General features: G+C 48.3%; 1 protein-coding gene across 1 annotated transcript in view; it reads right to left on the bottom strand.

Moving 5' to 3' along the window:
- Nucleotides 1-420: 420 nt before the first annotated feature.
- Nucleotides 421-26,123, bottom strand: part of LOC108937588 (histone-lysine N-methyltransferase 2C-like) — an 80,868-nt gene continuing 55,165 nt past the window's right edge. Inside the window, exons 29-61 of the mRNA XM_029253801.1 lie at nt 25,979-26,035; nt 24,661-24,798; nt 24,350-24,382; nt 24,146-24,262; nt 23,868-24,018; nt 23,395-23,609; nt 23,148-23,221; nt 22,665-22,868; nt 20,277-22,556; nt 19,807-20,123; nt 17,910-19,681; nt 17,678-17,789; nt 17,225-17,303; nt 17,067-17,130; nt 16,407-16,639; nt 12,714-14,225; nt 11,656-11,871; nt 10,113-10,277; nt 9,152-9,287; nt 8,695-8,842; nt 8,423-8,601; nt 8,086-8,216; nt 7,636-7,897; nt 6,714-6,853; nt 6,157-6,261; nt 4,841-5,960; nt 4,129-4,265; nt 3,319-3,449; nt 2,897-3,065; nt 2,600-2,716; nt 1,988-2,061; nt 1,702-1,810; nt 421-1,248 (exon numbers count right to left, since the gene is read on the bottom strand). Coding sequence (XP_029109634.1) covers nt 1,156-1,248; nt 1,702-1,810; nt 1,988-2,061; nt 2,600-2,716; nt 2,897-3,065; nt 3,319-3,449; nt 4,129-4,265; nt 4,841-5,960; nt 6,157-6,261; nt 6,714-6,853; nt 7,636-7,897; nt 8,086-8,216; nt 8,423-8,601; nt 8,695-8,842; nt 9,152-9,287; nt 10,113-10,277; nt 11,656-11,871; nt 12,714-14,225; nt 16,407-16,639; nt 17,067-17,130; nt 17,225-17,303; nt 17,678-17,789; nt 17,910-19,681; nt 19,807-20,123; nt 20,277-22,556; nt 22,665-22,868; nt 23,148-23,221; nt 23,395-23,609; nt 23,868-24,018; nt 24,146-24,262; nt 24,350-24,382; nt 24,661-24,798; nt 25,979-26,035 — 10,790 coding nt within the window. The 3' untranslated portion in view covers nt 421-1,155. The remainder of the gene's footprint in view (nt 1,249-1,701; nt 1,811-1,987; nt 2,062-2,599; nt 2,717-2,896; nt 3,066-3,318; nt 3,450-4,128; nt 4,266-4,840; nt 5,961-6,156; nt 6,262-6,713; nt 6,854-7,635; nt 7,898-8,085; nt 8,217-8,422; nt 8,602-8,694; nt 8,843-9,151; nt 9,288-10,112; nt 10,278-11,655; nt 11,872-12,713; nt 14,226-16,406; nt 16,640-17,066; nt 17,131-17,224; nt 17,304-17,677; nt 17,790-17,909; nt 19,682-19,806; nt 20,124-20,276; nt 22,557-22,664; nt 22,869-23,147; nt 23,222-23,394; nt 23,610-23,867; nt 24,019-24,145; nt 24,263-24,349; nt 24,383-24,660; nt 24,799-25,978; nt 26,036-26,123) is intronic.

Genomic DNA, 26,123 nt, shown 5'->3' with positions numbered 1-26,123 from the left:
GCCTGCTCGAGTTAAAAACAAGTGGCGGATTCCACGCGGGTGCTTTAAAACCTCATTTCACAGTTCTCACCAGCTCTACATGGAAACCTGATTAGCAGTGAGCGCATCCCAGTGATCCTTTGCTCCTCACAGAACCTTTGGTGACGTTTCCATCACTGATTTGTAGCACAAAATCAAAACGGTTGCAAGGAAAGCCGAGGGAAACAGGAAACAATAATTTAAAAGAAAAAATTCAAGTGGTCAGAATACATCTTCAAAACACAAAACAATACTATTTCTTAAATGACAAAAAACAAAACCAGCAAATTATCTGAAACTTTACACATACTGTACAAAATATTTAAAACAGTATATACTCTGAAAATGATATCATGACATTCTCATTAAATAATTTTGTAAAGGACAAAAGGGGGGGGGGGGGGGGGGGACAACAAAAACTGCCATGACGTTAAGGTAGCATTTGGTCAATCATTTTTCTATTTTCTTTATATGGTTGCATCAAAATATGTACACTTTGTACAGAGTAACAGGATGGATCCGACCTGCCGGCCAGCGCAACGGCCTCCGCTTCGCTCCTCATTTTAAAAATAGCTTAATCTTCTTATTCCATAATAAATACAAAAATGTGTCTCTTATTTTACAGAAAACAAAACAGGAAAAAAAAAAAATAAAGTACAAGAAACTGACCCATGGAATCAAGTATTTTATCTGTGTTTTTTTTTAGTGCAAGTTAATCTTCCCTTGGCGCCGTTCCTAAGGAAGTCTTTTCCCTACATTCCCTGTTCAGTGACATCTACGTTTGCGTGAACTCCTATACTCGCCTCGTTCAGTCCGATCGAGGGCCTGCCCCTTGACGCCTACCGCGGTGGTGCTCGGCACTGTGCTCTAAGTCCATCTGCTGGTGAATTCTCCCCTCCCCCCACGCTGCCCCACCTGCCCACACAGTGCACATACGTGAACACGCATGTGTACGGAGACGCTGGCGCGGCTCGCCTCGCCCCCTTTCCCTTTCAGGGTCCCCTGGCCCATGGAGCCGGTGCCTGCTGTGTGTTTCCGGCACTGCCGCCGCCACCGCCACACATCTCCGGAGGCTTCCTGGTTGTGACGTACGGCCTGTGGAAAATTGCGGTGAAGATCCCACGTCCTTCCGTCCCCTCAGTTAAGCCACTTGCGGCAGTTCACCGCCCCGCAGTGACACGGCACCTTGTGCTGATCGTCCTCAAGGTCAAACTTGTAGTCGTAGCAGAGCTGGAAGACACAGCACACACACTACTGCGAAAGAGCAAAGGCTTCTTCTTTCCAGCATACAGCTCTTATGAAAGTTTTACACCACTCTGCAGCAAATACATTGTACTCCAAATGAGCCTCCTTTGACATTTATCAAAAATGACGTGTTACACTATGGGGTCGTGGAGAGAGGTTGGGGCGGAGCCGTATCAAAGCCAAGCGAGGGAAACAACAGCATGAAAGAGAGCCCCCAGCAGCCCACGAACGCACCCACACCCCACCCGCACCACCAGCAGGTCACTGCGCAAACTGGTACTGCATGCACCCCCTTCCCTTCCTGCCCCTAAAGTGAGGGCAAGCAAAAACAGCCAGGCATTACTGAGTGATTTCAAAACACTCATTACTTTTGCTACGACCCTTGTGTGTTATCAGCACTGCGGAACTGAAACAGTCAGACATCGACCGAAAACTTACTTCCTCTCCTTTCTGAATTTTGCGAATTGAGCTGATGATGATCTTATGACCCCTCTCGAAAGTCACCACCTCGGCCACACAGTTCGGGGCACAAGAATGGTTGATGTACCTGTGAAAATAAGAGTTTTCTATTGGTTTCTGTCAAGAGCATTAAACCCACTAAACCGTCTCACACCAGTCCAGCTACAAACATCTTTTTTCAACCTGTCATCTACAGTGACTATTAACTGTATGAAGTCAAGAGGTGGGCAGGGCCACACAGGATGTTGAACGCTGCGATGCCAACCTGGCCGGGCCTCCTCGGAGGGTGGCGTCAATGACGTGTTCGCTGTCTATGCGGAACATGTAGACCCCCCGGTTCTGCAAGGTGCCACAGAAGAACAAAGTCAAATACCACTGCATTTATAATAAAATACCACATTCTTAAGTTTTATACCAGTAAATTTACATTACATTTATTCAGGTAGCTGATGCTTTTTTTTCAAAGCAATTTAGAAGGGTACAACAGCTGAAGGTGGGATTTGAACCTATGACTTTTGGGTTCCAAGGCAGCAGCTCAAACCGCTACACTACCAGCTGTCCCAATAACTTAAGGGAGGTGCTATACATTACATCCCCCTTTAAGTTGCGCTTTGAATTGCACACTGCATTGACCTGTCGAGGGTATTCTGCTCACTTCGATTCACCTCAAATATTTAAAAGAAAGTAATTTTTTTAAAATGGTTCCTCTTTTACTTTTTTCCTTTTTAAATTCTGGAAGATACATTAGCATTTTGATGCACTGGACTGTCCGGTCTTTCCAATACCTGGTCGCCCAAGGTCCGGTTGGGCGCTGTAATGTAATATAATACTGGACAATCAGAATTTATAGTCACCAACAAAAGGGAGATTTTCCCACCTGAGATTCATAAATCTTCTCCTTCCTGTTTGCGACTGCATTACGAAGGACGGTCCCCACATACTCGATCACCATGGTGTACTTCTCAATGTCCCTAGCAGCATAGAGTCCCAGCCCCTGAGGGTGGAAACCATGTGAATCAAACAAGGATTCTTCACAAAGTCCTGCAGCACCATCACCACCACGTTGCCTTCTAACACATACACACACGCAGGCTTCAACAGCACCTCCTCACACACAGAACAACCCACACGTCACCAAGGCAACTGATGCGTCCAGACGGGGACGTCCACCCACCTGGATGCGAGAGCGTGCCAGGAACACACTGCTCTTCCACTCTGCCTTCATCCTGCGGTACTGCGAGGACTTGGAGTGGACAAAGTGCTTGGTGTAGGGAGTGCCTGGTTCGCTGCTCACGGCTCCCTGGTAGCACTTGGAGGTCCTGCTGCTGGTGAGGGTGTGTGGCCTGTGATGCCAGGACATGGGAGGATACAGTGTGTCATACAGAGCCTCACAGCACACATAATGACACACCTTATCACCATGAATGTGAACAAGAACACCCTGCTGGTCAGGAAGTCAGTGATGGAGCAGCATCTCCAGCCAGCATCGCAATGGTCAGCCCCGAAGAACAAGGGTTACCCAGGTGCGGGGTGGAGGGGACTGTGCATGCAAATGAACAGAAGGAAAAAATTGCCATGAGATACCTTAACACAAACCTTGGCACTAAGGGACAGGAGCGGGGCTCCGAGCGGGCACAGCCCGATGGGTTCATCGCCAGCGGCAGGTGCATCAGGGGGTTTCGGCCGTAGCGGAAGGTGTAGTTCTCACACGCCTCCACACTGGGGAGCTGCGGAGAGAGAAAGGCCTGCAGGTTCAGTTTAAACACACACACACACACACACACACACACACACACACACAATCCCAAAAATGCATGCATATACACCCTCAAAAACAGAATTATAATGAGACAGACATACACAGACACACAAATAAGTGAAAAATCACTGAGATAGAGACATACACAAACATAAAAAAAATGCAAACACACGTATACCAGCATAAAAACACATACTTACAGAGCCATAAACACAACCAGAAGTGTAAAAACACAAAGGAACACACATGCACAAGTGCAAAAAATATGTACAGACTTATATACACACACGCGCACACACACACGTGCACACGTCTGTGCTCTCGTCCTGAGAGAACTGTGAGATGGCGGCACCGTTCCTGCGTGTGAATGAGAACCATCGTCCCATTATGGCCTTTGATGGAGTAGAAATGCAGCTGAGTGGTAAATGCAGCGTTTCAGAGACGAAATGTTTCCCGTTGCATTGCCCTGCGAGACCTTTGAGCTTTTAAAGAAAATGGAACATGTCTGGTGCATACGGTAATTAAGAGTTCCATCTCAATTCTTCTTTTTTACAGCCAGAAAAAGTAGAGATGTGCATAAGGCCAATGCTGGGGGGGAGGGCAGGACCAGTGGGACACACAGGAGAGCGAAACGCGGTGAAACCCACCGACTCGGTTATGCGCGTCACTGCGGACACGGTGAGCCCGAAGAGGTCCTCGCCTTTCAAGTAGATGGGGAAGAGTTTGAGCATGCCAGACTCGCTCCTGCGCTCAGCCACCGGAGCCAGCACTTTGTCCCACACTCCTGCAGCAGACAGAGGCACAGCATGAGGAAGAACTGTCTGGGGGACACTTTCAAGAGTTTTTTTAAAATTATTTTAAATTTTTTAAACAGCTTTCCTTTATAATATATTTTATTTTTTAACTTTTAACAGATCAGAGCAAAAACAGATATGAATGCCCAGGCAATGAATGCTACACCAAAAACTGGAAAACAAAATGCACAACTCAATCGTTTTTGGAGCTTTACAGTTACTGGACATCAAAATGGTAATGGAAGTACTGTTTGACGTCATTATGAAACACGGTAAAGAGAGGTTTTGCTACTAAACGGGCTATTACGAATATGAAATTGCACAATTTTCTCTCCCCTCCGATGTCATGGAAACAAAGACAATTCTGAGCAGGTATAGCAAAAAAGCAACTTCTCTCAATATTTTTTCAGTTCAGGCACAGTCTGAAGAACGTTAAGACAGCTGGTTAGAATCAGACTTGACGGTTCCACAGTCTGCCCAAAAGGAGCACAGCTAAGAGTAATGAGCGGAGCAAAATGGGGCTGTTTGTGCCTGGAGCGGCCCGAGCGCATTTCCGTGAGCATACCTTTGGGGGTGTTGTCAGTGAGAATTAGGTCTTCGTAACCCTGCTCCACGATGCGGACGCGGAACTCGGGCCGACCTTCCTTCTCGTCGATGGAGCACAGGTAGCGGCAGCGCCGGTTGCTGTGGCGTGTGCTCCAGTAGATGCGGCTGGCCTCGTATCCCACCGGGAAGATGGCTGTCGTCGAGTGGAAGGCAGCCATCTGCTGAGGCAGCAACTGACCCACCGAGTGGAGAACGAGGCTGCCCACGCGGAACGTGTGGTCGCGCTCGCCCCGGCGCACTACGCTGGCCAGCTGCCGCACCTCGTCACGCTGCACGTAGACTCGGCGGAAGACGGCGAAGTAGTGCAGCTCATGCTCCTGTGAGCTGGCGCCACGTGGCCGGTGGGCATGGCACAGCATTGTTTTGTCCTTGAAGAACGTGCACTGGGCTTTGAGAGCGCAGGTGAAGTGGTAGACGTTGGCGCAGCGGAAGCGGTGGCAGCCGCTGGTGGCGCCTGTGCGTTGGCAGTAGGCACAGCGGACAGAGAGGCCACGGCGCAGCGCCAGCTCCACGTTGATGAGGGCACCCGCCTGTGTCTCGTACACCTCCGTGGACCACAGGGCGCAGTTGAGATGCACCCACAAGTCCAGGTCGAGGTTGAGAAGGCGGGCCGGGCCGTCCGTAAGCCCATCGCCCTCCTCGTGGCAGAAGCAGCACCGGCGATGGTCGCGCGGCAGCGGCTCGGGCCTCAGCGAAGCGCCCAGCTTTTGCAGGAGCTCGTCCACCTCGTCCTCGGCCGGCAGCTGCGGGTTTGCTCCGGGCAGCATGATGTTCACGCTCCACTTGCGCCAGCGGAGGCCCTTCCAGCGCTTGCTGTGGTGGTGAGGGTCGTCGGCGCCGCTGTGGACGGCGCGGGGCCGCGGCTTCAGTTTCACTGTGACCTTGAGGGCGTCTGGCTTGGCTTCGGCATCCAGGGATGCTGATGGGAAGGCGAGGGGTGGAGTGGAAGGCGGAGAGCTCTTGGGTGGCAGGTGAGGCAGGCAGTGCACATCTAGGGTGGACATGTTGTTGCTGTACTGGTGCAGCACTTTTGACGGGTTCTCTTTGAGGGCGGAGTCAGGTAGTACAGCCGCTGCTTCCTGTGGCAGAAAAAAAAGATACTTTTCAATTAATTATCATTAATTTACAATTTAATAAAATCTATTTAGCAAAAAAACATCGCTTCCATTTAAATTTGAGATGTATATCTTTTAAACATATGACCCCCATCTCCAATCTGAGAACCGTCCATCTTCCCATTATTACCCATCATGCTCTAGTTCTCTGCTAACTCACCTTGACTTGGGTGGTCGTGGCCACGGGCTGCCTGGCAGACGAGTAGAGCACGAAACAGCTGTGACTGCAGAACACTGCAGTGTCCTGCGCTGTTGCCTGGGGGTCCTGGTGGACAGAGGTTGGACGTGAGTGTGCAGCCCCTCTGTCACAGTCACACGTAGGGTCATTCAAACATGGTTGCCACAAGCAGATGAACATGGCCCGCCTCTCACACCCTTCTCTAGTGTGCCACACAGCAATGGGTGTCGCTGCCAAAAGGAATTACATTTACATGCCCTCTACCCCAGGAACATTAAAAAATGGCAGCTTTCAAAAGTCTGTATTGTGAGGAGGAGGCCGGTCGCCACACTTGCTGTTTTGCCGCTAATATTCATTGTGCCATTATTAGGTCTGTTCAGGTACTTATACTGTACCCATTTATACAGCAGGGTCATTTAACCTGCAGTAGGAGGGGGACTCAAACCTGCAGCCTTTAAGTGCAAAGAAGTAGCTGTAACCACTACGCCACCTGCTGCCCCATTCATTTAAGTGATCATTTCCCTAAATGGAGATGGTACCTGTTTCAGACTGGGAAGGTCCTTGATGGGCTTTCGTACACCGTTTCCCAGGATTACCACCTTGCAGTGGCAGCACCACTGCGGTTTGGGTCCAGGGCTCCCGTTGCTGCTCAAACAAGTGCCTCTGACAGCAGTTTGACCTACAATGCAGACAGAGGCTTCAATTTCTATTCACTCAGCAGGCGAGTTTGGGTTAACAAATAAATTAAAATAAATTAAAAAACCAGTGGGGCGTGTTGGTCTGCAAAACGGCTGTCAGGTCACATAGTGTTTAAACCAGAACAAAATTATTTTGATACACAAAAAATCCATCTGCAGACAATAGGATGGACCCTCAAGTTATGTCCTCAGAGCATTTTCTTACTGTTTCTTCCTATGATGATTTAGATATGGAAAAATAATAATGAGATTACTCCCTTCTGGTCCCAATTTTCATCTCAGTGACTTACAATAAGTTTCTCAATATGCACAAAAATTGTAGGAAATTAAGAATCAGCAGCACACCTGTACACCCAAACGCAGCACATTAGCAAGAAACAATTAATTATGATGTATAATTGAGAGAAATATGCATGCCAAAAGCCCCCAGATCACCCGCTTTATCACTTTGAACCCCTGAGGTGATTAGCGCCACTCAAGAGACAAAAACAGACGGTGTGTGCTCGGTGAGGACCGTACACCTTGGGCTGAAGCCATTACTGTTTCATTAACCGTTTCGGTCTTGAACAGGATCGATAAGATCGCACAGACTGTCAGTATCCGACAGCAGGAGCACTAAATATGTGTGAGCGGGAGATAGCAGGGAAAACATTCAGCTTTGAATGTGCCCCAGGTCCTTGGGAGACACCATCAAATGGGGTTCAAGGGAACCACAGAATAGCACACCCTAGCGATTACGCCACAAGGGGGCGGACGTGCTCACCAGCACCGAGGATGGGGAAGCGAAGCTGTTGGTGTGGTGCTCCTGATGCTCCGGGGGGGTTCTGAAACCTTGTGCTCCCTGGAAATCTGGAACCAGGCCCTAGCGGCAGGCCAGGGCCTCGAGGATCCAACCTGTGAGGGGGAACCTTGAGACCCCCCAGGAGTGCCAATGGACCCCACTCAGGTCCCCCGCTGACCTCGTAGCTGCTGGGGATCTTCACGCACAGAAGGTCTGCCACAGCAGCCACCACGCTTGTGATATTCTGAAACAGAAGGGCGGGTCCCAAAACAATCATTGTCCAGTCATAAACTGGACACACTGACTCCCCACGAATCAGAACCACTGACATTTGTACGTTATCTAGCCCGCCAGCAACCCCTTTTACTAATGAATAATGAAGATAATTTTATTTCTCTACTTTCCCCCTTGAAACACTAAATGGCCACCTACCTCAGCAGCAGCTGGGTTCAGAGTTATCGCTATGGATACCAGTCCAGCTTTGGAATCATTTGATGCCGGTTCAGTCTGTGATCCAAAGAACATTCCAGAAGCTTCCATCTTGACATCCTGCTGCTTAGCTCCTATTTGTTTGAAGGAGAAAACTATAACTAAAATTTGCCTCAAGTAACTAGTAGCCTACTGTACCTTGGATTGATTCAGGTTTCGTTTATAAATTCCGAACAGCATAATATAGTTCATGTCACAATGTGAAAATATTTTCGTTGTCCAAGCTACAGGACCATCAGAGCTTCTGGACTGATATGGTCACGTCAGCTAGACCGTGTACCTTTCCCACTGGTGCTAGGCAGCATGGGAATAATGGGGGAGGGGGCAGGAGATGGTTGCTCCTCCTTCACGCGGGATAGATCTGGGTAGCGGCTGATCTCCATGCCGACCACGCTCTCAGGGGACGAGGAGGGAATGAAGCTGTCGGGCGTGTCCCGATCCTCACATGGTTCCTGGCCCCTGAGAGAGAGCGAGTGAGCAAGCAAGAGAGGCACAGTGAGTGTGTGAGAGAGACGGGGGAGGGAGGGAGTGGGGTATGACTCGTGCCTCCACCTGAGCTCCTCGTGGTTGTTGTGGGGGGGTGTGGGAAGGGAGGCAGGAACGTCCACAGTCTTGGGCCCTTGAGCGATGGCGCGGGCCAGCAGCTCCTCCTCAGGCCGAAATGGAGCCGGAAAAGGCTTGGGGCCGAGCCCTTTGGCCACTGCAGAAGGAGACGGGGGCGGGGAATCACACATTACCATCGTGCTTTACAGCTCCATTTCCTTACCTTACGAACATGATTCACACGTGGAACAGATGTATGGACAGACCTGAATAGTGGATGTCATAAGATTTGAATATGCAGCTATTTTCAGTTATTTGTCATTTTGAGCTATTTTCTTGTCCGTTTCTATATTAACCAGTAGCGTAGATAGACAGAAATGGTAACTCTGCTGTTCGACTGCTGGGCCAATAAATACAGTAAGCGAAATAGGGACTTCTGGGCAATGAAGCTGTGGCCCACACTTACGTCCACCAATGACCACAGCCTTGGCCGCCAGCTCCTCTGTAGTGGCAAACCCATTGACCATCTTCTGCCGAGCCAGTGGAGGCGGGGTGGGAGGCAGGGAGGCTGGGGGAGTGGGCGGGTTGCTCAGGTTGTCCTGCTGAAAAAACAGCAACTACATAAACACAAAGACCTCAACTGATTGACCTCAGCTGTGTAACTATATGGACCTCATAATATTCCCATGTGAGATCTTCCAGACTTGGGATGGGCATTCACACATTATCTCATTCATCAACAAATACATGAAAGAATGTAGAAGAGAGTCAGGGGTGGGATACTGAAGATGCTGGTGAAAGAACAGGAGATGTTCATAGCTTTTCAGCATCTCCAGTCCAGGGTCTCTCATTGTGACTGGTGACCTCCCAGTAAAGGACCAGAGCACGCAGTAAACCATTTTTCATCTGCTCACTGCTTAGTTGTCAACTTTCTTACTTTCTAACCCCTTGGACCTCAGCAACATCTGTGACGTGAATCGCAGCTCAGCGCTTGTTTGCTTAGTGTTCCTTCAGGGAGCCGATTAACAACCAAGATGCTTAAAATGAAAATTTTACGCTCTCTGCGACAGTGGCACAATAGTGATGAAATCCATATGCATCACTAACATCTGAAGCTCTCAATGAACCCCAAAAAAAGCCCATGGCATTGTCCTCCAGGGCTCTAAACAGCCACCCACAGCTGTATATGCTGCATTCTCACTACAGAAAAACATGTGCTGCTGTGATTGTAACCTCAGGGTCATGTAACCACCCCAAGGGTCACTGTTATTATAATCTTGAAAGAGGTATTTAATTGCTGAGGTATTACATGTAAACCCATTGCACAATGCGCATATTACAACAGTGAGCATTTCAGTAATTTTGGCTAAGAATGTCCACACGACTCTCAGACGTTTCCAAGACGACAAGGCTGCCTTGCGCCGCACCTTGCAGATGAGCTGAGAGTAGTAGTCGGACACACCGCCCAGCGAGGCGCTGCCAAAGGTCCCAGAGAGCTGGCTTTCGCCATCCAACTGCCCGCTGCCGTAAGGGGGGAAGTGGGCGAAGCTGATGCCGATGAGGGGCTCCATGAGGGGCAGGAGGGAAAGTTGCTGCAATGGGGGAAAAGTGCCACGCAGGGTATAAGGTGGAGTTTCAGTTATCTGGCACAACGCGCAACACACAACACACACACACAGTACTCATACTTCTTCTTACTAATCTGCACTGGTTCTCATTTATTGTGCCTAGATATGAAATGATGCTGTAGGGCACACCTCCTTTATCGCTGATTTGACTGTCCTGCAGTAACATATTCAGAGGTCCACGAAGGGTGAGTGTGTAATGATCTAGAACTTCTCTAAATCTTGCTTATGCCTTCCAGAACCTAGATTAACTGCATAATTATTCTTATCAAGACAGCAATTAAAATATAATGAAAGCAATTACTTATCAAGATGACAGCAATTTAACTTTTTTTATTAACATTTCGCCTTACTCAGAAAAGTGTGCCAAAATTTTTTGTTCCTGCATAGTTACAGAAATTGTTATTCACTGTACTGTACTCCCTGATGCATAATGCAAATGCAAGTACAATAATTTTCTTATTCAGTGAATATGGTACACTGGATATGCTCATAAGCCCACCCACAATCCACTGAAAACACTCTACATCTTACCCTTTCCAACAGATTAATTAACCTGCTGCAAAAATGGGTAAATCACCGTAAGTAGCTTAGTGCACAACCCTAACATTGTTAGGTGCATTGGACAAAGTAAATAATGGAAAATAATAAGAAAAATTAATCTTTCATGGCACCGATTCAGGTTAAATCCACTCCTCCGCAGCCCAAGAAACAAGTGCTCAGTCACTACTTCCAGTTCCTGAGAATCTCTAGTTCTTGATGCCCTTTTCTAATAAACAACATGATGATCGGTGTGGAAGGTAGTAAGATTGGCATCTCTATAGCAGCAGGTGGAGCAGCGGTTAAAGTTGGTGCCCTACAATCAAAGGATTGGGGTTTAAATCCCTGCATTTGCTGTAGGACCCTTCCTCAAGGTAACTAATTAATTCATTAATACAGTAAAAATTACTCCAATAATGGGTAAATGTTTGCAAGTATCTTAGTGTTCAGGGTAAATGTAAGTTTCTTAGTGTTCAAACCTTCCACTGTAAGTCACTTTGGAGAAAAGCATGAGATAATGAATGTGCGCATACACACGCGTGCACACGCACTGGCCGAAGCTGTTTGTCCCAAGCAGGGTCGCGGCAAGCCAGAGCCTAGCCTGGCAACAAAGGGTGGAAGGCTGGAGGGGGAGGGGACACACCCAGGATGGGACAACAGGCCATCACAAGGCACCCCAAGCAGGGCTCGAACCCCAGACCCACCAGAGAGCGGGACCTGGCCAAACCTGCTGTACCACTGCGCCACCGCACCCCTCGCGAGATAATGAATGTTTACAATAAAAATGTCAAGTAGGCAGCACTACCTGTTTGAGCTGGCTCATCAGTGTGTCCGTGCTGGGGAAAGCCACCTGCCTCTCCTCCTCCTCCTTCTTCCTCTTCTTGGAGCGAGGTGCCGGCTTCTCCAAGGCCTTGGGTGCCCTCTTGTTCCGCTGCTTCTTCCTGTCCTGCTCGGAAACAGCGGACCCATGGCTTTCTTGGATTCCTGGCAGCAGCTTGGCCTTGGTGACCATCTGTGGGGCCTAGAGTGGCAGTGTTTTACATCACTGGGAATTTTTTATATTTCTCACCTATAAGTGTTAAAGTTCTCTCTGCTAGTGAGAAACTAGCTGTAGAAAATATTAAATGTGCCAAAAGGACAGAAATATGTCAATACTGGCTTATCACTAACTCAAGCGAATCCTCCAGACAACGGGCACCTCGTGGACAGATTTCCAGCTGTATCGCAAAGCTTGTGGAACCCAGATATGTCGGACCATACACATTCTGTGGTTAACTGACACACAGCGAATCGCAGACAGCCATAATTTTGTTCATTTCAAGCTAACATCCCCAAATTTAAATTTTACCAATACATCCACAGTGGTAATTTTAAACATGAACAAGTGCTTTCCAGAAATTTTATCAAGAGCTTAATGTATGAATTCTTAAATGCACGTATTCTCAGATAGACCTAAAAACTTAAGGTGAACGTAATAATTCGAAACATATTTGGCATCTTAACCTTTAAAAATTAACATTTTATCAGAATTGTGCAAGCACCATGATTGTGGGCTTCCCCTCTCACAACTGTGTGAAAAAGCTCATCCCCATACTGTTGCCTCCCATCCAGCCCAGATCAGAACTGTCATTCAATTCATTTTTTTTTTAAACTCCACTTTTGGGATTATTTCAAGCTATTTCATACTTCCACACTGCTGGTGGGCTTTGAAAATGAGGCAGAAAATTGCCTCAGGCTCCAACCATGAATTCAGATTCAGACTCCAGAGACTGGAAGGACGTTTTTGTGCTGGATGGGGACACACTGATCAGACTGTGCCTGACCACACTATGACAGCACCACTTTGTGACTTGTGTCTCTCACCTCGGTACTGTCTGCAGAGCTATGCTTATGCATAGCCTTGCTGTCCTCTGACTGCCTCTCTCCTTGCGTTGATCCATCGCTGGACATCTGATGTGGTAGCAGCGGGGGCGCACTCTTGTTCTTCAGCAGGTGCTTCAGGAGCTCGTTCCCGGACTCCCCCTTGGAGCTCGGTGCTGGACTCAGGCCTGCAGTGTGGGCACCGGCTCTTTCACGCCCCTCCTCAACCTTGACAATCCCAGGTCCTGTGGCTGGCTCCGTCTTGCTGTCTGCAGCACCATGGCACTCGCTGATGTCCACCCTCTCCAGTTTGATTGTGGGGAACGCCATGTTTTGTTCATTTTTTGGGGTGACCTCAGACGTCCCGCTCACCGTGTTCTCACTCGATCCCCCTCCAGTGTCTGGCAGGCGGTGCTCCAGCTCAGAAGGAGTCTGCCTGCTGAGGGAACCGGGAGTGATGGAGCCCACAGAGTGTTCCGAAGGGTCCGGCTCTCCTGATGGCTGTGTGCCCCGTGTGGGCGTGGAAGCGGTGTCGGACACGGCAGGAGTCAGCGGAGCAGTGAGGTCAGAGTGTGGTGTCGAGGGGGTTCTCACTGACTCGCTGTCCTCCTCCTTCTTCTTCTTCCGGTTTCGCTTCTTCTTGCCTTTCTCCTCAGGGATGATGTTGGAGTACAGCTGAATGAGCGACGGGCCAGATCCGGGGTAGTTTGGAGGCAGCGACATGGCTGGCTCCATTCTGAAGGGAGAGACTTCTCCGGTTCCTTGAGGCATTAAGCCTGGCGTTCCAAACCTTGGCGGTCTTGGCTGACCCTGTGGAAAGTTAGACCCTGGCATGACCGGGTTATTGGGTCGGAATCCTGGTCTCATATCAGGGCCGAAGGGCCCGTTGCCCATCACAGGCCGGTGCTCTCCACCCTGTGGGAAATGCCCCACTGGTGGAGAGCCCATAAACCCAGCCTGCATGTTGGGCTGCTGAGGAAACATGTGTCTGAGAGGCTGCTGGGGCCCTGTGGGGGGAACAAAGCCATGGGGTCCACCCTGATGCTCCAGCTCCATGCGTTGCTGCAAGGCCCGCTGCCTTCCCACCTCCTGCATGAGCTGAACCCGCTGCCTCTCCTGCTGTTCCCGCAGGCGCTCCTTCCGCTCACGCTCTTGGAAGCCCTCACTGAATGGGTTGTTGTCATCAAATTTGACGTGTGGCGAGTCGCCATTGGCCGCGTTACCCGCCGCTTCTGATAGTGGAGGGGGCTGCTGCACCGAATTGGCTGCTGGGCCCTGGTGCGGGAGGAGAGTGGACATCCTGGGACCAACCATGGGGGCTGGGTTGACGGGGTGCCAACCAGGAACGGTGGGCATGCGGGGGGCATTGGGCGGAAGGCTTGATTGCAGTTGGCCCTGCATCATTGGGGGGCACCCAGGGACCATCACCATGGGCGGCTGCATGGCGCATTGCTGCTTGTGCTTGACATGGTACTCTTCGATCAGCTCTGCGTGCTCCTTCTGCTGCTTCCGAATCTAACCGCAGAGGAACACATAGAAGTCACCTTAAAAAAACGACTGAATGCATGAACAGACACATCTTAAGGACGATATGAGAGAATGCATTAATATTTAATTCGAGAGATCAGAAAGGCCTTGGGTTAGTGTTTACCAAGATGAATACAGAACGTTAGTGTCAAACCAACACTGGCCCTCGCTGCTCTCAAGGCTCCTGCTTTCTCTCGTTCACAGCACAAGGTTGGAAATCAAGAGTGGAATGAAGCAATTTAAAAAGAAAACGGGGCAGCGGACGTGAAGAATGGCCTCAAGCTTTTGAGCGCTCTTCTTACATTTCTAGGTATGAATCAACACTGCTGTTTTGCTGCAAGGACAGGACGCTCTCCTTCACTCCCTCTTTTCAGACCCACTACAATAAATCCCACGCTATGTGTGCAAGGTTACCTGCAATTTAGGGCCCTATCTGTGACAACACTGACCACAATGCCTGGGACTGCAGACGAGCTTTCAATGGTACATAAAATAAGATATGGGACAAGAAATAAAATATGCTTCTTACTGACTGGGACTGACAAGCAAAAAATGCTGTATACTGTATTTTGAACAAATAACATACATAGGAAGAGGAAACAGACATAGAAATCAACTATGTCATTAAAATATTTTACTAAAGTAACGAGGGGGTGCGGTGGCGCAGTGAGTTGGACTAGGTCCTGTTCTCGGGTGGGTCTGGGGTTCGAGTCCCCCCTTGGGGTGCCTTGCGGCGGACTGGCGTTCCGTCCTGGGTGTGTCCCCTCCCCCTCCAGCCTTATGCCCTGAGTTGCCGGGTTAGGCTCCGGTTCCCCGCAACCCCGTATGGGACAAGCGGTTCTGAAGGTGTGTGTGTGTGTGTACTAAAGTAACCTAAGAAAACGTTCAAAACCAACATTTTTTTTTTTTTTAAAAACATGTCTGGTATATGGTCTTCTATATAGCATAAACTTGACTCAAACTGTTTCCTTCTCTGCAAAATGTAAAATTCAGTGTTGAATCAAGTAACTCTTACTGCACTGTTGTATACAAAGAATACAAATACAAATATACAGAGGGTTTTTAGCGCCAGCATCACTGTTCACAGAACTGGCACCCAATGGTAAGTGAACAAAAGAAACACACACACACACACACACACACACACACACACACACACACACACACACACACACACACACACACACACACACACACACACACACACACACACACTTTCAGAACCGCTTGTCCCATACGGGGTCACGGGGAACCGGAGCCTACCCGGCAACACGGCGTAAGGCCGGAGGGGGAAGGGGACACACCCAGGACGGGACGCCAGTCCACCGCAAGGCACCCCAAGCGGGACTTGAACCCCAGACCCACCGGAGAGCAGGACTGCGGTCCAACCCACTGCGCCACCGCACCCCCTCAAAAGAAAAACACTAGTTTTAAAATATTCTGTAAAACTTCAAGCAACTCTGCTGGTTCACAACTGCTAGTGTTAAGCAAAAAAGTAAGCCAGAATTTAACGCTTGTATCATTATCTAGCTTTGTAAACTTTTTGTGACATGACTCGTCTCTAAGAAGGGAGGCGCGGTTGTGTGATGGCGCAGCAGGTTGGGCCTGCGTCTGCTCTCTGGTGGGTCCGGAGTTCCCGCTTGGGGTGCATTGTGGCAGACTGGCATCCTGTCCTGGGTGTGTCCCCTCCCCCTCCAGCCTTACGTCCTGTGTTGCCGGGCTAGGCTCCGGCTTGCCACGACCCTGCTCGGGACAAGCGGTTTCAGTCAATGTGTGTGTGTGTATGTACTTGTCTCTAAGAAATCTCCAGCAGAGAGTGAACATAATTTCAGCTCGAGTGCAGTACACGTGAGGGATAAACACTGTAAAATGCCACTGTGTTATCCACGTAGCAGGATGCTGCAATACATACAAACACTAACCTTGTCCTGTTACTATGGAAAAATACAAAATCAGTTCAAACACTTTCATTATGCTTAGAATTTTGGAGAAATTAAATCATTTCCAATTCTGGTACATGTATGCAACCTAGGGTGAACAGGAAGACAGTGTGGACAAAGCAAGTAAGTAGTTAATGTGTGAGGGGTCTCTACAAGGGAAGGGGTCCAGTAGTGAGGGTCAGGACTAGCTGTTGGGGTGTCCATGTATGTTGGGCAGTGCCAATGATACCTGCTCAAGCTGCTTCTGCACCACACCCTGCTGCTCTGTGACGTGCTTCAGCTGCTCGGCATCCTCCTCAGGGAACTGCCGGCCCGCCTTCTTGGCAGTACGCTGCTTTGCTGAGAGCGCCTTCTTGGATTTCCTGTGGGCGCCGATCTGCTCCTCCAGAAACTTCTGCTGAATCTGCAGGAGCTGCTGGGTCTCCTGTAGCCACTCCTCGTACTGCTTTTTCTGTGCGTCATCTGCATGAGTCATGAACGTGGATTATTTTCTGAATCAAGATCAACAGTGTTCTGAGAAATAGTCGTCCTTGGTTTAACAAAATGTGCAGATAATATTTTCTTTTATATCCACTCAAAGACTGACTTTTAATCCACACACACACACACACACACACACACACACACACACACACACACACACTTGCAGAACCGCTTGTCCCATACGGGGTCGCAGGGAACCGGAGCCTACCCGGCAACACGGCGTAAGGCCGGAGGGGGAGGGGACACACCCAGGACGGGACGCCAGTCCGTCGCAAGGCACCCCAAGCGGGACTCGAACCCCAGACCCACCAGAGAGCAGGACCCAGTCCAACCCACTGCGCCACCGCGCCCCCTGCTTTTAATCCAAACACGCAAAATTATAAAAAGAAAAAAGCTATACACTTACTGGGAAATCCAGGCCCAAAATTGGGAGGATTGGGTCTCACAATACAAGGCGCCAACTTCCCATCCTAGAATAATGTAAAATAAACAGCCAGGCAATGAGTTCTCGATACAAATAGAATAAACTCAATGGTTTTTACTGTGGTCAAATGTTTAACAAACCTGCCCCATGGTCTGCTGGGAGACTGCTGCACCCTCTGGACACTGGGGACCCGTTACTTGCTGGGGACCAAATGGGAACCTACCCCAAGATGAAGCACACAGAGAGCTTTGCAGAAACAACAAATCAGAGAGCCGCTATCCACAAATCTCAAGTGGAAGTTAAAGCTATCCTTACAGTGAGTTCCTTAGACATTATGTTAACTATTACCAAGATATTCTGTGAAATTTTAGTTGAATATTCTATATTTATAACAACATATGAAAATGAATCAATTCCAATTTAAGCTTATCACAATATAAAGGTGCCACATTTGAGAAAAACAACAGGAACACAGGTGTCAATTATCACAAAAAAATATAAAGCACTGTAGGCTTTACAGTGACGTCTTTCAAGTAAACATGCTCCACAGACAAACAAAATCAGACACTGGATCATTCGACAGAACTTCTTACCGGTTCATGGCAATGGGTGCCATACCCAGGTTGTTCTGGACCATCACTTTGTTGATTCCTTTCAATGCAACCATCTTGGCCTTCATAATTGGGTCCGTGATGCCATCAAAGTCTACACAATGACACAAAACCTTAGCCAAACAATGAATTTACAGCTTGTTCGACAGTTGCTATGAATGTCAACAAAAGTGGTGGAGAGCTTGGTTCGAAAAAATATTTGTCTTAATCTTACCAATGTTGGGGAAGAATGACTCGCTGGATCTTTGCCGGATCATGGCCTGCATTTGCCTCTGCTGCTGCTGTTCTTGTCTCTCCTGATCCAACAGGTCCTGCAGAAGAAGGGGCTGTTCTTCCAGAAGCAGAGGCCGATTTTGCTGGTTCTGCTGACCCAAACCCTGTGAGAACACAGCCTGTTGGGTCTGGGTCAAGTTACTAGGCAGTTGCTGATTTTGCAGAGAGAGCACCGGCTCCAACTGCTGGTCGGCTCCAAAGCCATGGCCAGGTGGCTGTTCCTGTTCAACATTCAGGCTTTCAGGTGGTAACCCCTCTGTGGGACTAATCAGATGGCTCATGTTCAGAGCCGGATTCATTGCTTGCTTTGGGATTTGTCCTGGTGTCATCACACTTGGACCCTGCTGTATTCCTGCCACTTGGCTTGCCTGTACTGTCAAGTCACCTTTGCTGGGAGAGCTGATTGGCCCAAGTGCAGCATCTACCAATTTCTCCTTGCCGAGCAGACGAGAAAGGACTGGAGCTGAATTGGAAAGGCCACTGGGTGAGGGCTGAGGAGGTTGATGCAGAGGTACTTCCATGAGTCTTGAACAACTGCCAAGGTCCTCCTGGGGATGTGCTGTCCCTGCACTCACTTGATCTGTCGTGGCAGAGGACCCTCCAGCAACCTCAGTGAGCTCAGTTTTAATCAGTGTCTCAGAGCACAGGGTATGAACGCTCTGATCAGAGCTCCTCTCCTGTTTCACGTGAGCCAGACCATGCTCTGGCATGTCCTCTGGTTTTCCTACTCCAGGCTCTGTGTTCGCCTGGCAACGTAACGCGACACTGCCAGAACTTATGCTCTTTTTCTCTGACAGTTCTTTCTGTAAATCCGAAGCTTCACCGCTGTCATCAATGGGGTCGCTAAGGTCCAGTTCCTCATTGAACATGTCTTTCTTGTCCTCCAGATCAAGTTCAGGATCTGTATATGCTATGATATCAAACTTCCCTGATGTCAAAAAGTCATCAAGGTGCAAATCATTTGTTTCAAGGTCTAGGTCTTTCCCATCCTCTGGATCAAGGTTTAGGTTTTCGAGATCTTCATCTACTAAGTCTTTGACTTCCACATCTTCAAGATCTTTTACAGCTGAGTCATCGGTGTCCAGTTTCTCTTCTATTCCATCGGGATTGGGTATTGGAATATCCACTGTTTGTTCCGTTGCAGCTGGTAGAAGTATGGATGGAGTAATATTTATGGCTTCAGTGGATGCAGGATGGCTCAGAGATCGCATGAGTGGAGGATGAGGTCCTGTGCAACCTGGCACTGAGTGCTGGTGGAGGTTCTCCATACTAGATGACACTGATGTGTGGCTTGGCATTCCTGCTCTCTGGTTGACCATGTGGTCCACCATTCTGTTACCTTGATTTACACTGAAACCAACCTCCTGACCACTCATGAATCCCAGGGGTCCCTGGGTCTGGGTGGATGGATCAACAACATTCCCAGTCATGGGAGAAGGCCCAAAGGGGAGCCTCATTCTGTTCTCAGGGGCCCTGTGTCTAAGCTCTATGAATGGCTGCCCCATTATGTTGTGCTGCTGCACTTGGATGCCTCTTGGTGGAAAATGCTGAGGATGCCCCATCTGGTTATTTCCCATTGCTCTAGCAAGGTCAACTGACATGGACCTTCTCATCTGTGGGGGAACATTCATCGCTGGCTCTGGCATCTGATGTGGCTTAAGAAAGTGTTCTTGACTTCCAGGTGGAGGCTGTCCCCCAGTGGAAAATCCAAACCTGGGGAAAAAACAAACATACATTTCAGCAAATGCATCAGTAAGACATTGGTCTTTTTTGTTGTTCCTTAGCGATCCTTCTGTAGTAACATAACTGAATTTCAAAAGGTACACAGGCAAACTCACCTTTGCCCCTGTGGTCGCATGCTCATGGTATTCATGTCTCCTGGAAACTGGGGTCTATTAAATAGTCCTTCATTAGAGAAAGGATCTTGCTGTTCAGATGGGAAAGGCCCTGGAAACCTTAAAGACCCTTTCACATTGCCAGGGTAGGGGGGAGGGGGCCGCCCAAAAACATCATTCTGTTGACTCGAACTTTCCTGTGACCAGTGACGAGGCGTTCCAGGCATTGTGGTGACAGCAGGCTCCTGCAAACCCTTCTCTTGACGGAGTGCGCACTTCTGTTGTTGTTGCTTACGGATGAGCTCCCGGATCCGTTGTCGCTAAAAAGACATAAGCAATACAGATGTTGAAGATCCAACATCTACCATCATATGACATGTTCAGATTATGCAGTACTTATTTCACTATTTCAGCAAACAAATAGCTATATCCAGGAACAATGAAAAGATACAAGAAAACAATTAAAAACACACCTGTTTCAATTTTTCTTCAGTGTCATCAAGAACTGGATGTACACCACTCTGAGCCTCCAAAGCTGTTCCAGATGTTGGTGGGATGTCTGGGAACTGTCCCAAATCCTGAGAATTGACCTCATGCCCGACTCCTTGCTGTTCTTTCAGTTCATGAGGAAATCTGTCGTTTGGTTGTGAGTGTGGGGTCACTGTGGCCTGATCAAAGGGGTCATGAACAGGAGTCTGGTTGGGTTGGTTAGGCTGAGGAGGTGCAAATCCATCATCCGAAAAGCCAGTGTTCTTCGGTGTCTGAGGACCAGGGGCTCCAGGCCGTGTAAAAGACTCTGTCAATCTGCCCTGAGGTGGTGAGAAAGGGTCTTGGTTTGACAAGGGCCTTTGCACAGGCTGGTTGAAAATTTCATTGCCTGTTCCAGAGTGTGGTGTTCCTGAAGCTTGAGCATAGGGATCATTCACAACTGGTCTTGGTGTTCCAGGCGGCTGGGCAAATGGATCGCTATTCATTAGTCTAGGGTTCCTAGAAGGGTGAACAAAAGGGTCAACACTTCTTTGACTGCCTGGGGATTTGGGGAACCTCTCTCCCATCACAAGGCGTGGTGTTCCTGGTGGCTGAGCAAAAGGATCCACTGAGTGCGAGGGGGACTGTCTACGTTTGGATAGCAGTGGCTGAGGTTGCTGTGGGTACTGTTCTCCGGAAAGTCTTGGGTTGGATAAAGGTCGAGGTGTACCAGGAGGTTGAGAGTAAGGGTCAGGTGAAGGTCGAGCATTACTAGAAGTTTGAACATAGGGTTCATTTGATGGCCGAGGAGTACCAGGAGGTTGAGCATAGGGGTCAGTTGTAGGTCGGGGAGTGCCTGGGGGCTGACTGTAGGGATCAGGTGAAGGTCGAGGAGTGTTGGGAGGTTGGGCATAGGGGTCAGGCGAAGGTTGAGGAGTAGTAGGATGCTGAACATAAGAGTCAGATATAGGTCGAGGAGTACCAGGAGGTTGGGTATAAGGGTCAGATGAAGGACGAGGGGTACCAGGAGGTTGGGCATAAGGGTCGGATGAAGGACGAGGGGTACCAGGAGGTTGGGCATAAGGGTCGGATGAAGGACGAGGAGTACCAGGAGGTTGAGCATAAGGATCATGCATAGACTGTGAATAGTCTGGTCTGGAGGTGGATGGGGTATGACTATATGGATCTCGAGATGGCAGTCGTGCCACAGACCCAGACTGAGCAAAGGGGTTGCCCTGGGGGTGTCGTACTATCCTGGAGGGATGTGAGAAATTTTCATTTATTGAGGGACGAGGAGTCAGTGGAGGCTGTGCATATGGGTCAACTAGCTGATTCTGGGAAAAACCATCTGAATGCTGAGGTCTGAGATTTGAATGTGTGGAGCCATAAGTATCCTGTGACTGATGGGGAGGCATTGGCGTTTTGAACAATGGTACAGAACCGGATTCATTGCTTCCAGGGATAGGTGTCAGCAGAGGTCTGGAATAGGGATCTGAGAGAATCATCCTGTTGGGAGGCATCCGCTGGTAAAGCTCCGCTCGATGTGCTGGTCTTGCAAAAGTATTACCACCTGAAGGACCTATTAAGTGCCTCCCCTGTTGTTCAGTAACAGGGTTTGCCCTCGGGGGTCCCATAGGCTTCACAAATGGGTCTGCTGCCACTGCAGGCCTAGGAGTATCGGGTGGTTTAGTGTATGGGTCGTTCAAGGATGTTGGAGATCCAAATGACTCGTGGACAGGAGACGGCCTCCCTCGTTCCACTTGCTCTGACCTAGGAGATTTACCAGCCTCTATGGAGTTCCTACGGGGTGTGTTTGACCCAAGTGGAGGTGGTCGAGGGGTTCCCACCATTTTAGCATATGGGTCCCAAGGGGAGGAGGGTCTGGAACTGGTAGAGCTGGGAGAGAATCTCTGTGGGGACTGAGGTTGGGATGACGGTCCCTGCAGTGGGCAGACAGTCCCATCCTGAATGGGCACCCGAGGGCCTGCTGGTGGAGGAGGTGGGGGGCGCAGGAATACATCATCGGATGATCCTGATGTGGGGGTTCCGGGCAACTGTGGTCGAGGAAACCCATCTTTTGGAAGTGACTGCTGCATGGGGGACATGTTTCCGTTTGCGGGCTGAGGGGTCAAAGGGCTTTGATTGTCACTGCTGGAAGTGTTGCCTTCCGATTGCCTACCCAACTGTTGCTGCTGCTGTTGCAGCTGTTGTTGCTCACTCTTAACCTGTTCCAGCTTTTGGGTCGCTTCAATCTTGGCTTGCTGTTTGCTCTTCTGCCTCATTTGCTGTGAGAGAAAGAAAAACAAAAATTCTTTATGTGCCAAGACATGTCCATTCTAACACATCCCTCAGAAGTTTTATCATCCAGCATCTTGGCCAGTGTTTCCCCTCACCTGTCTGAACTTCCATTCTTGTTCATGCTCAGACTCCTTGTGCTTCAGTGGATCCTTAAAGAGCAGTTCGGTGTCCAGAGGGATACCAGGGTCAAACATTTCTACTGGTGGCTGCTGTTGATGGTGCTGTTGTCTCTTCAAGGACTCGTTGGACATGTGGACTTTGTTTATGCGGAGCGCTGCTCTGTTGTCTCGGGCCTTTTGCTAAGAACATCCACAGTGCAGAAAATTAAATTCGTTTTCAAAATAAAATCCAGATGAACATTTTTTCATTCATTCACTGTAAAAAATCTAACATGAATACTTTCACTTCTGTAAAATGTCTTGCGATAATGAATAAAGACTAACCTTGACATTTACAGTGGAATTTTTCTGGCAATAATTAATTATAACAAACATCAGTTGGCCAGCAAAATCTGGAACTGCAGTGGCTTTTTAACTCGGCACATTTAAAGACTAGGATGCTTTGAAAGCCAGCATTACCACATAAGGAGCACGTTCCTGGGAACTGGCTTTCCTCCACAGTTTGGCAATTTGCTTCACTCTTGTAGACCAATCTATTGGACAAATATTTTGAGAAACACAAAATATCCATTCATAAATGCTGAATTCACAGGACTGATACGATAACAACTCCAGGCCTTGCTCAAATAAAAACAGTTTCAACTTCTACAGATTTATTAAAACCACACGTTTACGGAGGGTTGTTGATCTATGGCCCGACACTGACCTGGGAACTCCTCCTTGAGGTTGGGGAAATTGACATTGGTATAGAGGACAGGTGCCACAGTGGCTGCTTCGCCAAGTGTCTCCTCCTTCTCCCACTTGAGGGTGTTCCTTTGGGCATTGGACATGGTATCCATCTCGCCCTCGGGGAGGGGGTTAGGGCCTGGTCCGATCCACAGTCCCATCTGGTCTCTCTGTACCTGGCCGAACTTCTTGTCCCTGTTGCAAAGAACACCTCAGGTCATGACCAAACCCTTTCATGCTCTCTGTCGTTTGCTCTAAATGACAAATATGTTACTTTCCATATTCTTTTGCCAGTGTCCACTGCAATGATCATATTTAGAAAACACTTACGTTATGTATTCTGCTCAGTATTAGAGCATCTAGTAATTGAATGAATCACCTCTGCAGAGGGACAGTCGTCTATCTACACAGGTGCAAACTCCTGATAAGAGAACGTACAGAAGCCATTTCTACCTCATGTTGTCAGCGAAAGGCATTCGATGAATGGGGGAAACAGTGCTGGGCCCACAGGGGCTTCTGCTGGGAGTCATTGTCATAGGAGGGAAGTTTGGGTTCTGTCCCACCAGGCCGTTCATCATCGGCATGCGTGGGAAAACTGCACCTCCTGTGAGGGAGGGTGAGTCAGAGTGAGGGCATCAGGGATGCTGCTGCACACTGTCGTGGCATTCCTTCAGGGGTATATTAAAGGAGTCTCACAAAGGTACTTTCTTTTTTAGGAGGCTATGACATACCTGGGTTTGCCATTGTTCTGGTGGAGTGTGGAGTGGGTGGGGTCAGAGGAGGAGGCTGGCTGGCGCTAGGACTCAGGACAGCTGTAAAGAGGTCTTCAACATCCTTTCCCTCCAGTTCTGGAGAGGGGTTAGGACAGCAGTGTTACTTGGGACTGCCAGGATGTGCTAATTTATAAAAGCATTAGAAAATGAGAGAGCACAAACCTGGAATTTTGTAGAGTTTTCCAAGAATTGCACCTGTAACACAAAGACTTGGGATCAGATAACAGAAAGTCGAGTTTTTTTTAAAGCCAAAAATTAGCATCAGGACTTTATTATCCATCAGTGGAAATTTGGTTTCAATAGATTTTTTAAGAGCCATTATGGAGTTTTAAGCACTCCACTGGCACACACATTTTATTAGCTATTCAAGGTTCACCACGTTAAATAAAAGAATATAAGAAATGAACAAAGTAAAATAAAATGTTGCTAAGGTTACTGAAAATAAGAGGAAAAAAGGAAGAAAATTAGCGCACCATCTGTGACCATTTTATCCAACTCGGGGCTAAGAATCCCATCCAGGGGTTCCTCAGGTAAGGTCCGTGCTCCCCGTCCAGAAGGGGGCTGGGAGGTGGCCATCGAGGTATCTGCAAGGGGGCCGATGCCCAGGCCAGCTGTAAAAAAGAAGAGCACACATTGGCAAATAAGCTGTTTTTATTAACTAGTCATCCTGCTAGCACTTGATTATAGTAAAACCCGAGGAACAGCATATTGCCTCCTGGGAAAAAGCACTATAAACACAAGGAGCAGCTTGAAGTGAGTAATCAAGCCTAAACTGTGGATCTTGTGTGCAAGAGTTTTGCACACTGGCTACTTGTCATGAAGGGTCAACTCATGGATGTTCAAAGATACAAGCATAACGAGAATTTTAACAGTCCAAAACAAAGACCTTCCACAGTCTGTTCAAGTTTAAATTTACCTTAATTTATCTGATGCTTTTCTCAAAGTGACTTACAATGTTAGCTACTTAGAAAGATTTACACACTTATACTTGACTAAGTCGATACAGGGTAAGTGATAAAAGCAGAGGTACTACAGCCCGAAATGGGATTCAACCCTAAATCCTGTGAGCGAAACACAAAAGCTCTAAGCACTATGCCACCTGCTGCCCATGTACAGAACTCAGCCTTTCGAAACAGGTGCTCAGTCCAGGACAAATTCTGATGGCGTGGACAAAGGCAATGACTCCCAGAAGGTAAAGTTCATTTCGCTACAGTTACGTAAGTTGATTGTTTCAGAAAGAGGGGTCTGAGAGCTGTCTCTGCAACTAACGGGTTTTTCTACAGGAATCCTGCACCGCTGTCCAAATGCCCCAAAATAGCTCACGAGAGACTCACCAAGGAACCTCTGCAAGGATGACAATTTGAAGCAGGTGCATGGAGAATTTACACTCATACAAATTAAATATATTTATGACTGGACATGCATAACAGACTATGAAGTAATATCATAAACAACTCTAACTTTCCTAAAAGCACTGGACAGCTTTCATCAAATAAACTCTTTTCAGTTCTACATTATACATCAGTGTTAATATCCTGGCTGAATCTGACAACTTACACTTCGGCATTATCTTTTCACGCAAATATACTGTTTCCTCAGCTCATTGCAAACGCAATTAATGTCTGAAACACATCAAGGATTTTGATCACACCGTCACTCCAACTGTTCAGGGAAACATGCAGGTTTTGGTTGTTAAAATGGAGTTAGAAAACAGACGGTAAAGACAGGGAGAAGCATGCTGGGCAGTTTACAGCTAGCTATGCTAACAGGTTCAATGGGTTCATCTCTTACCAAATGGGGAGGCGGGGCTCTCAACCTGGAAAGGGCATAAATCAAGACCTACAGGAACTGGACAAAACGGATGAATGAAACAATGGCATGAAGAAATTAAGATAAGAAAAGAACAAAAAGCAGACAATCCTGACTGCGATGGGTG

Source organism: Scleropages formosus, chromosome 7, assembly GCF_900964775.1.
Source record: "Scleropages formosus chromosome 7, fSclFor1.1, whole genome shotgun sequence".
Taxonomy (NCBI): domain Eukaryota; kingdom Metazoa; phylum Chordata; class Actinopteri; order Osteoglossiformes; family Osteoglossidae; genus Scleropages; species Scleropages formosus.
The sequence above is the reverse complement of the archived record's forward strand: the minus strand, read 5'-3'. Positions and strand labels throughout refer to the sequence as shown.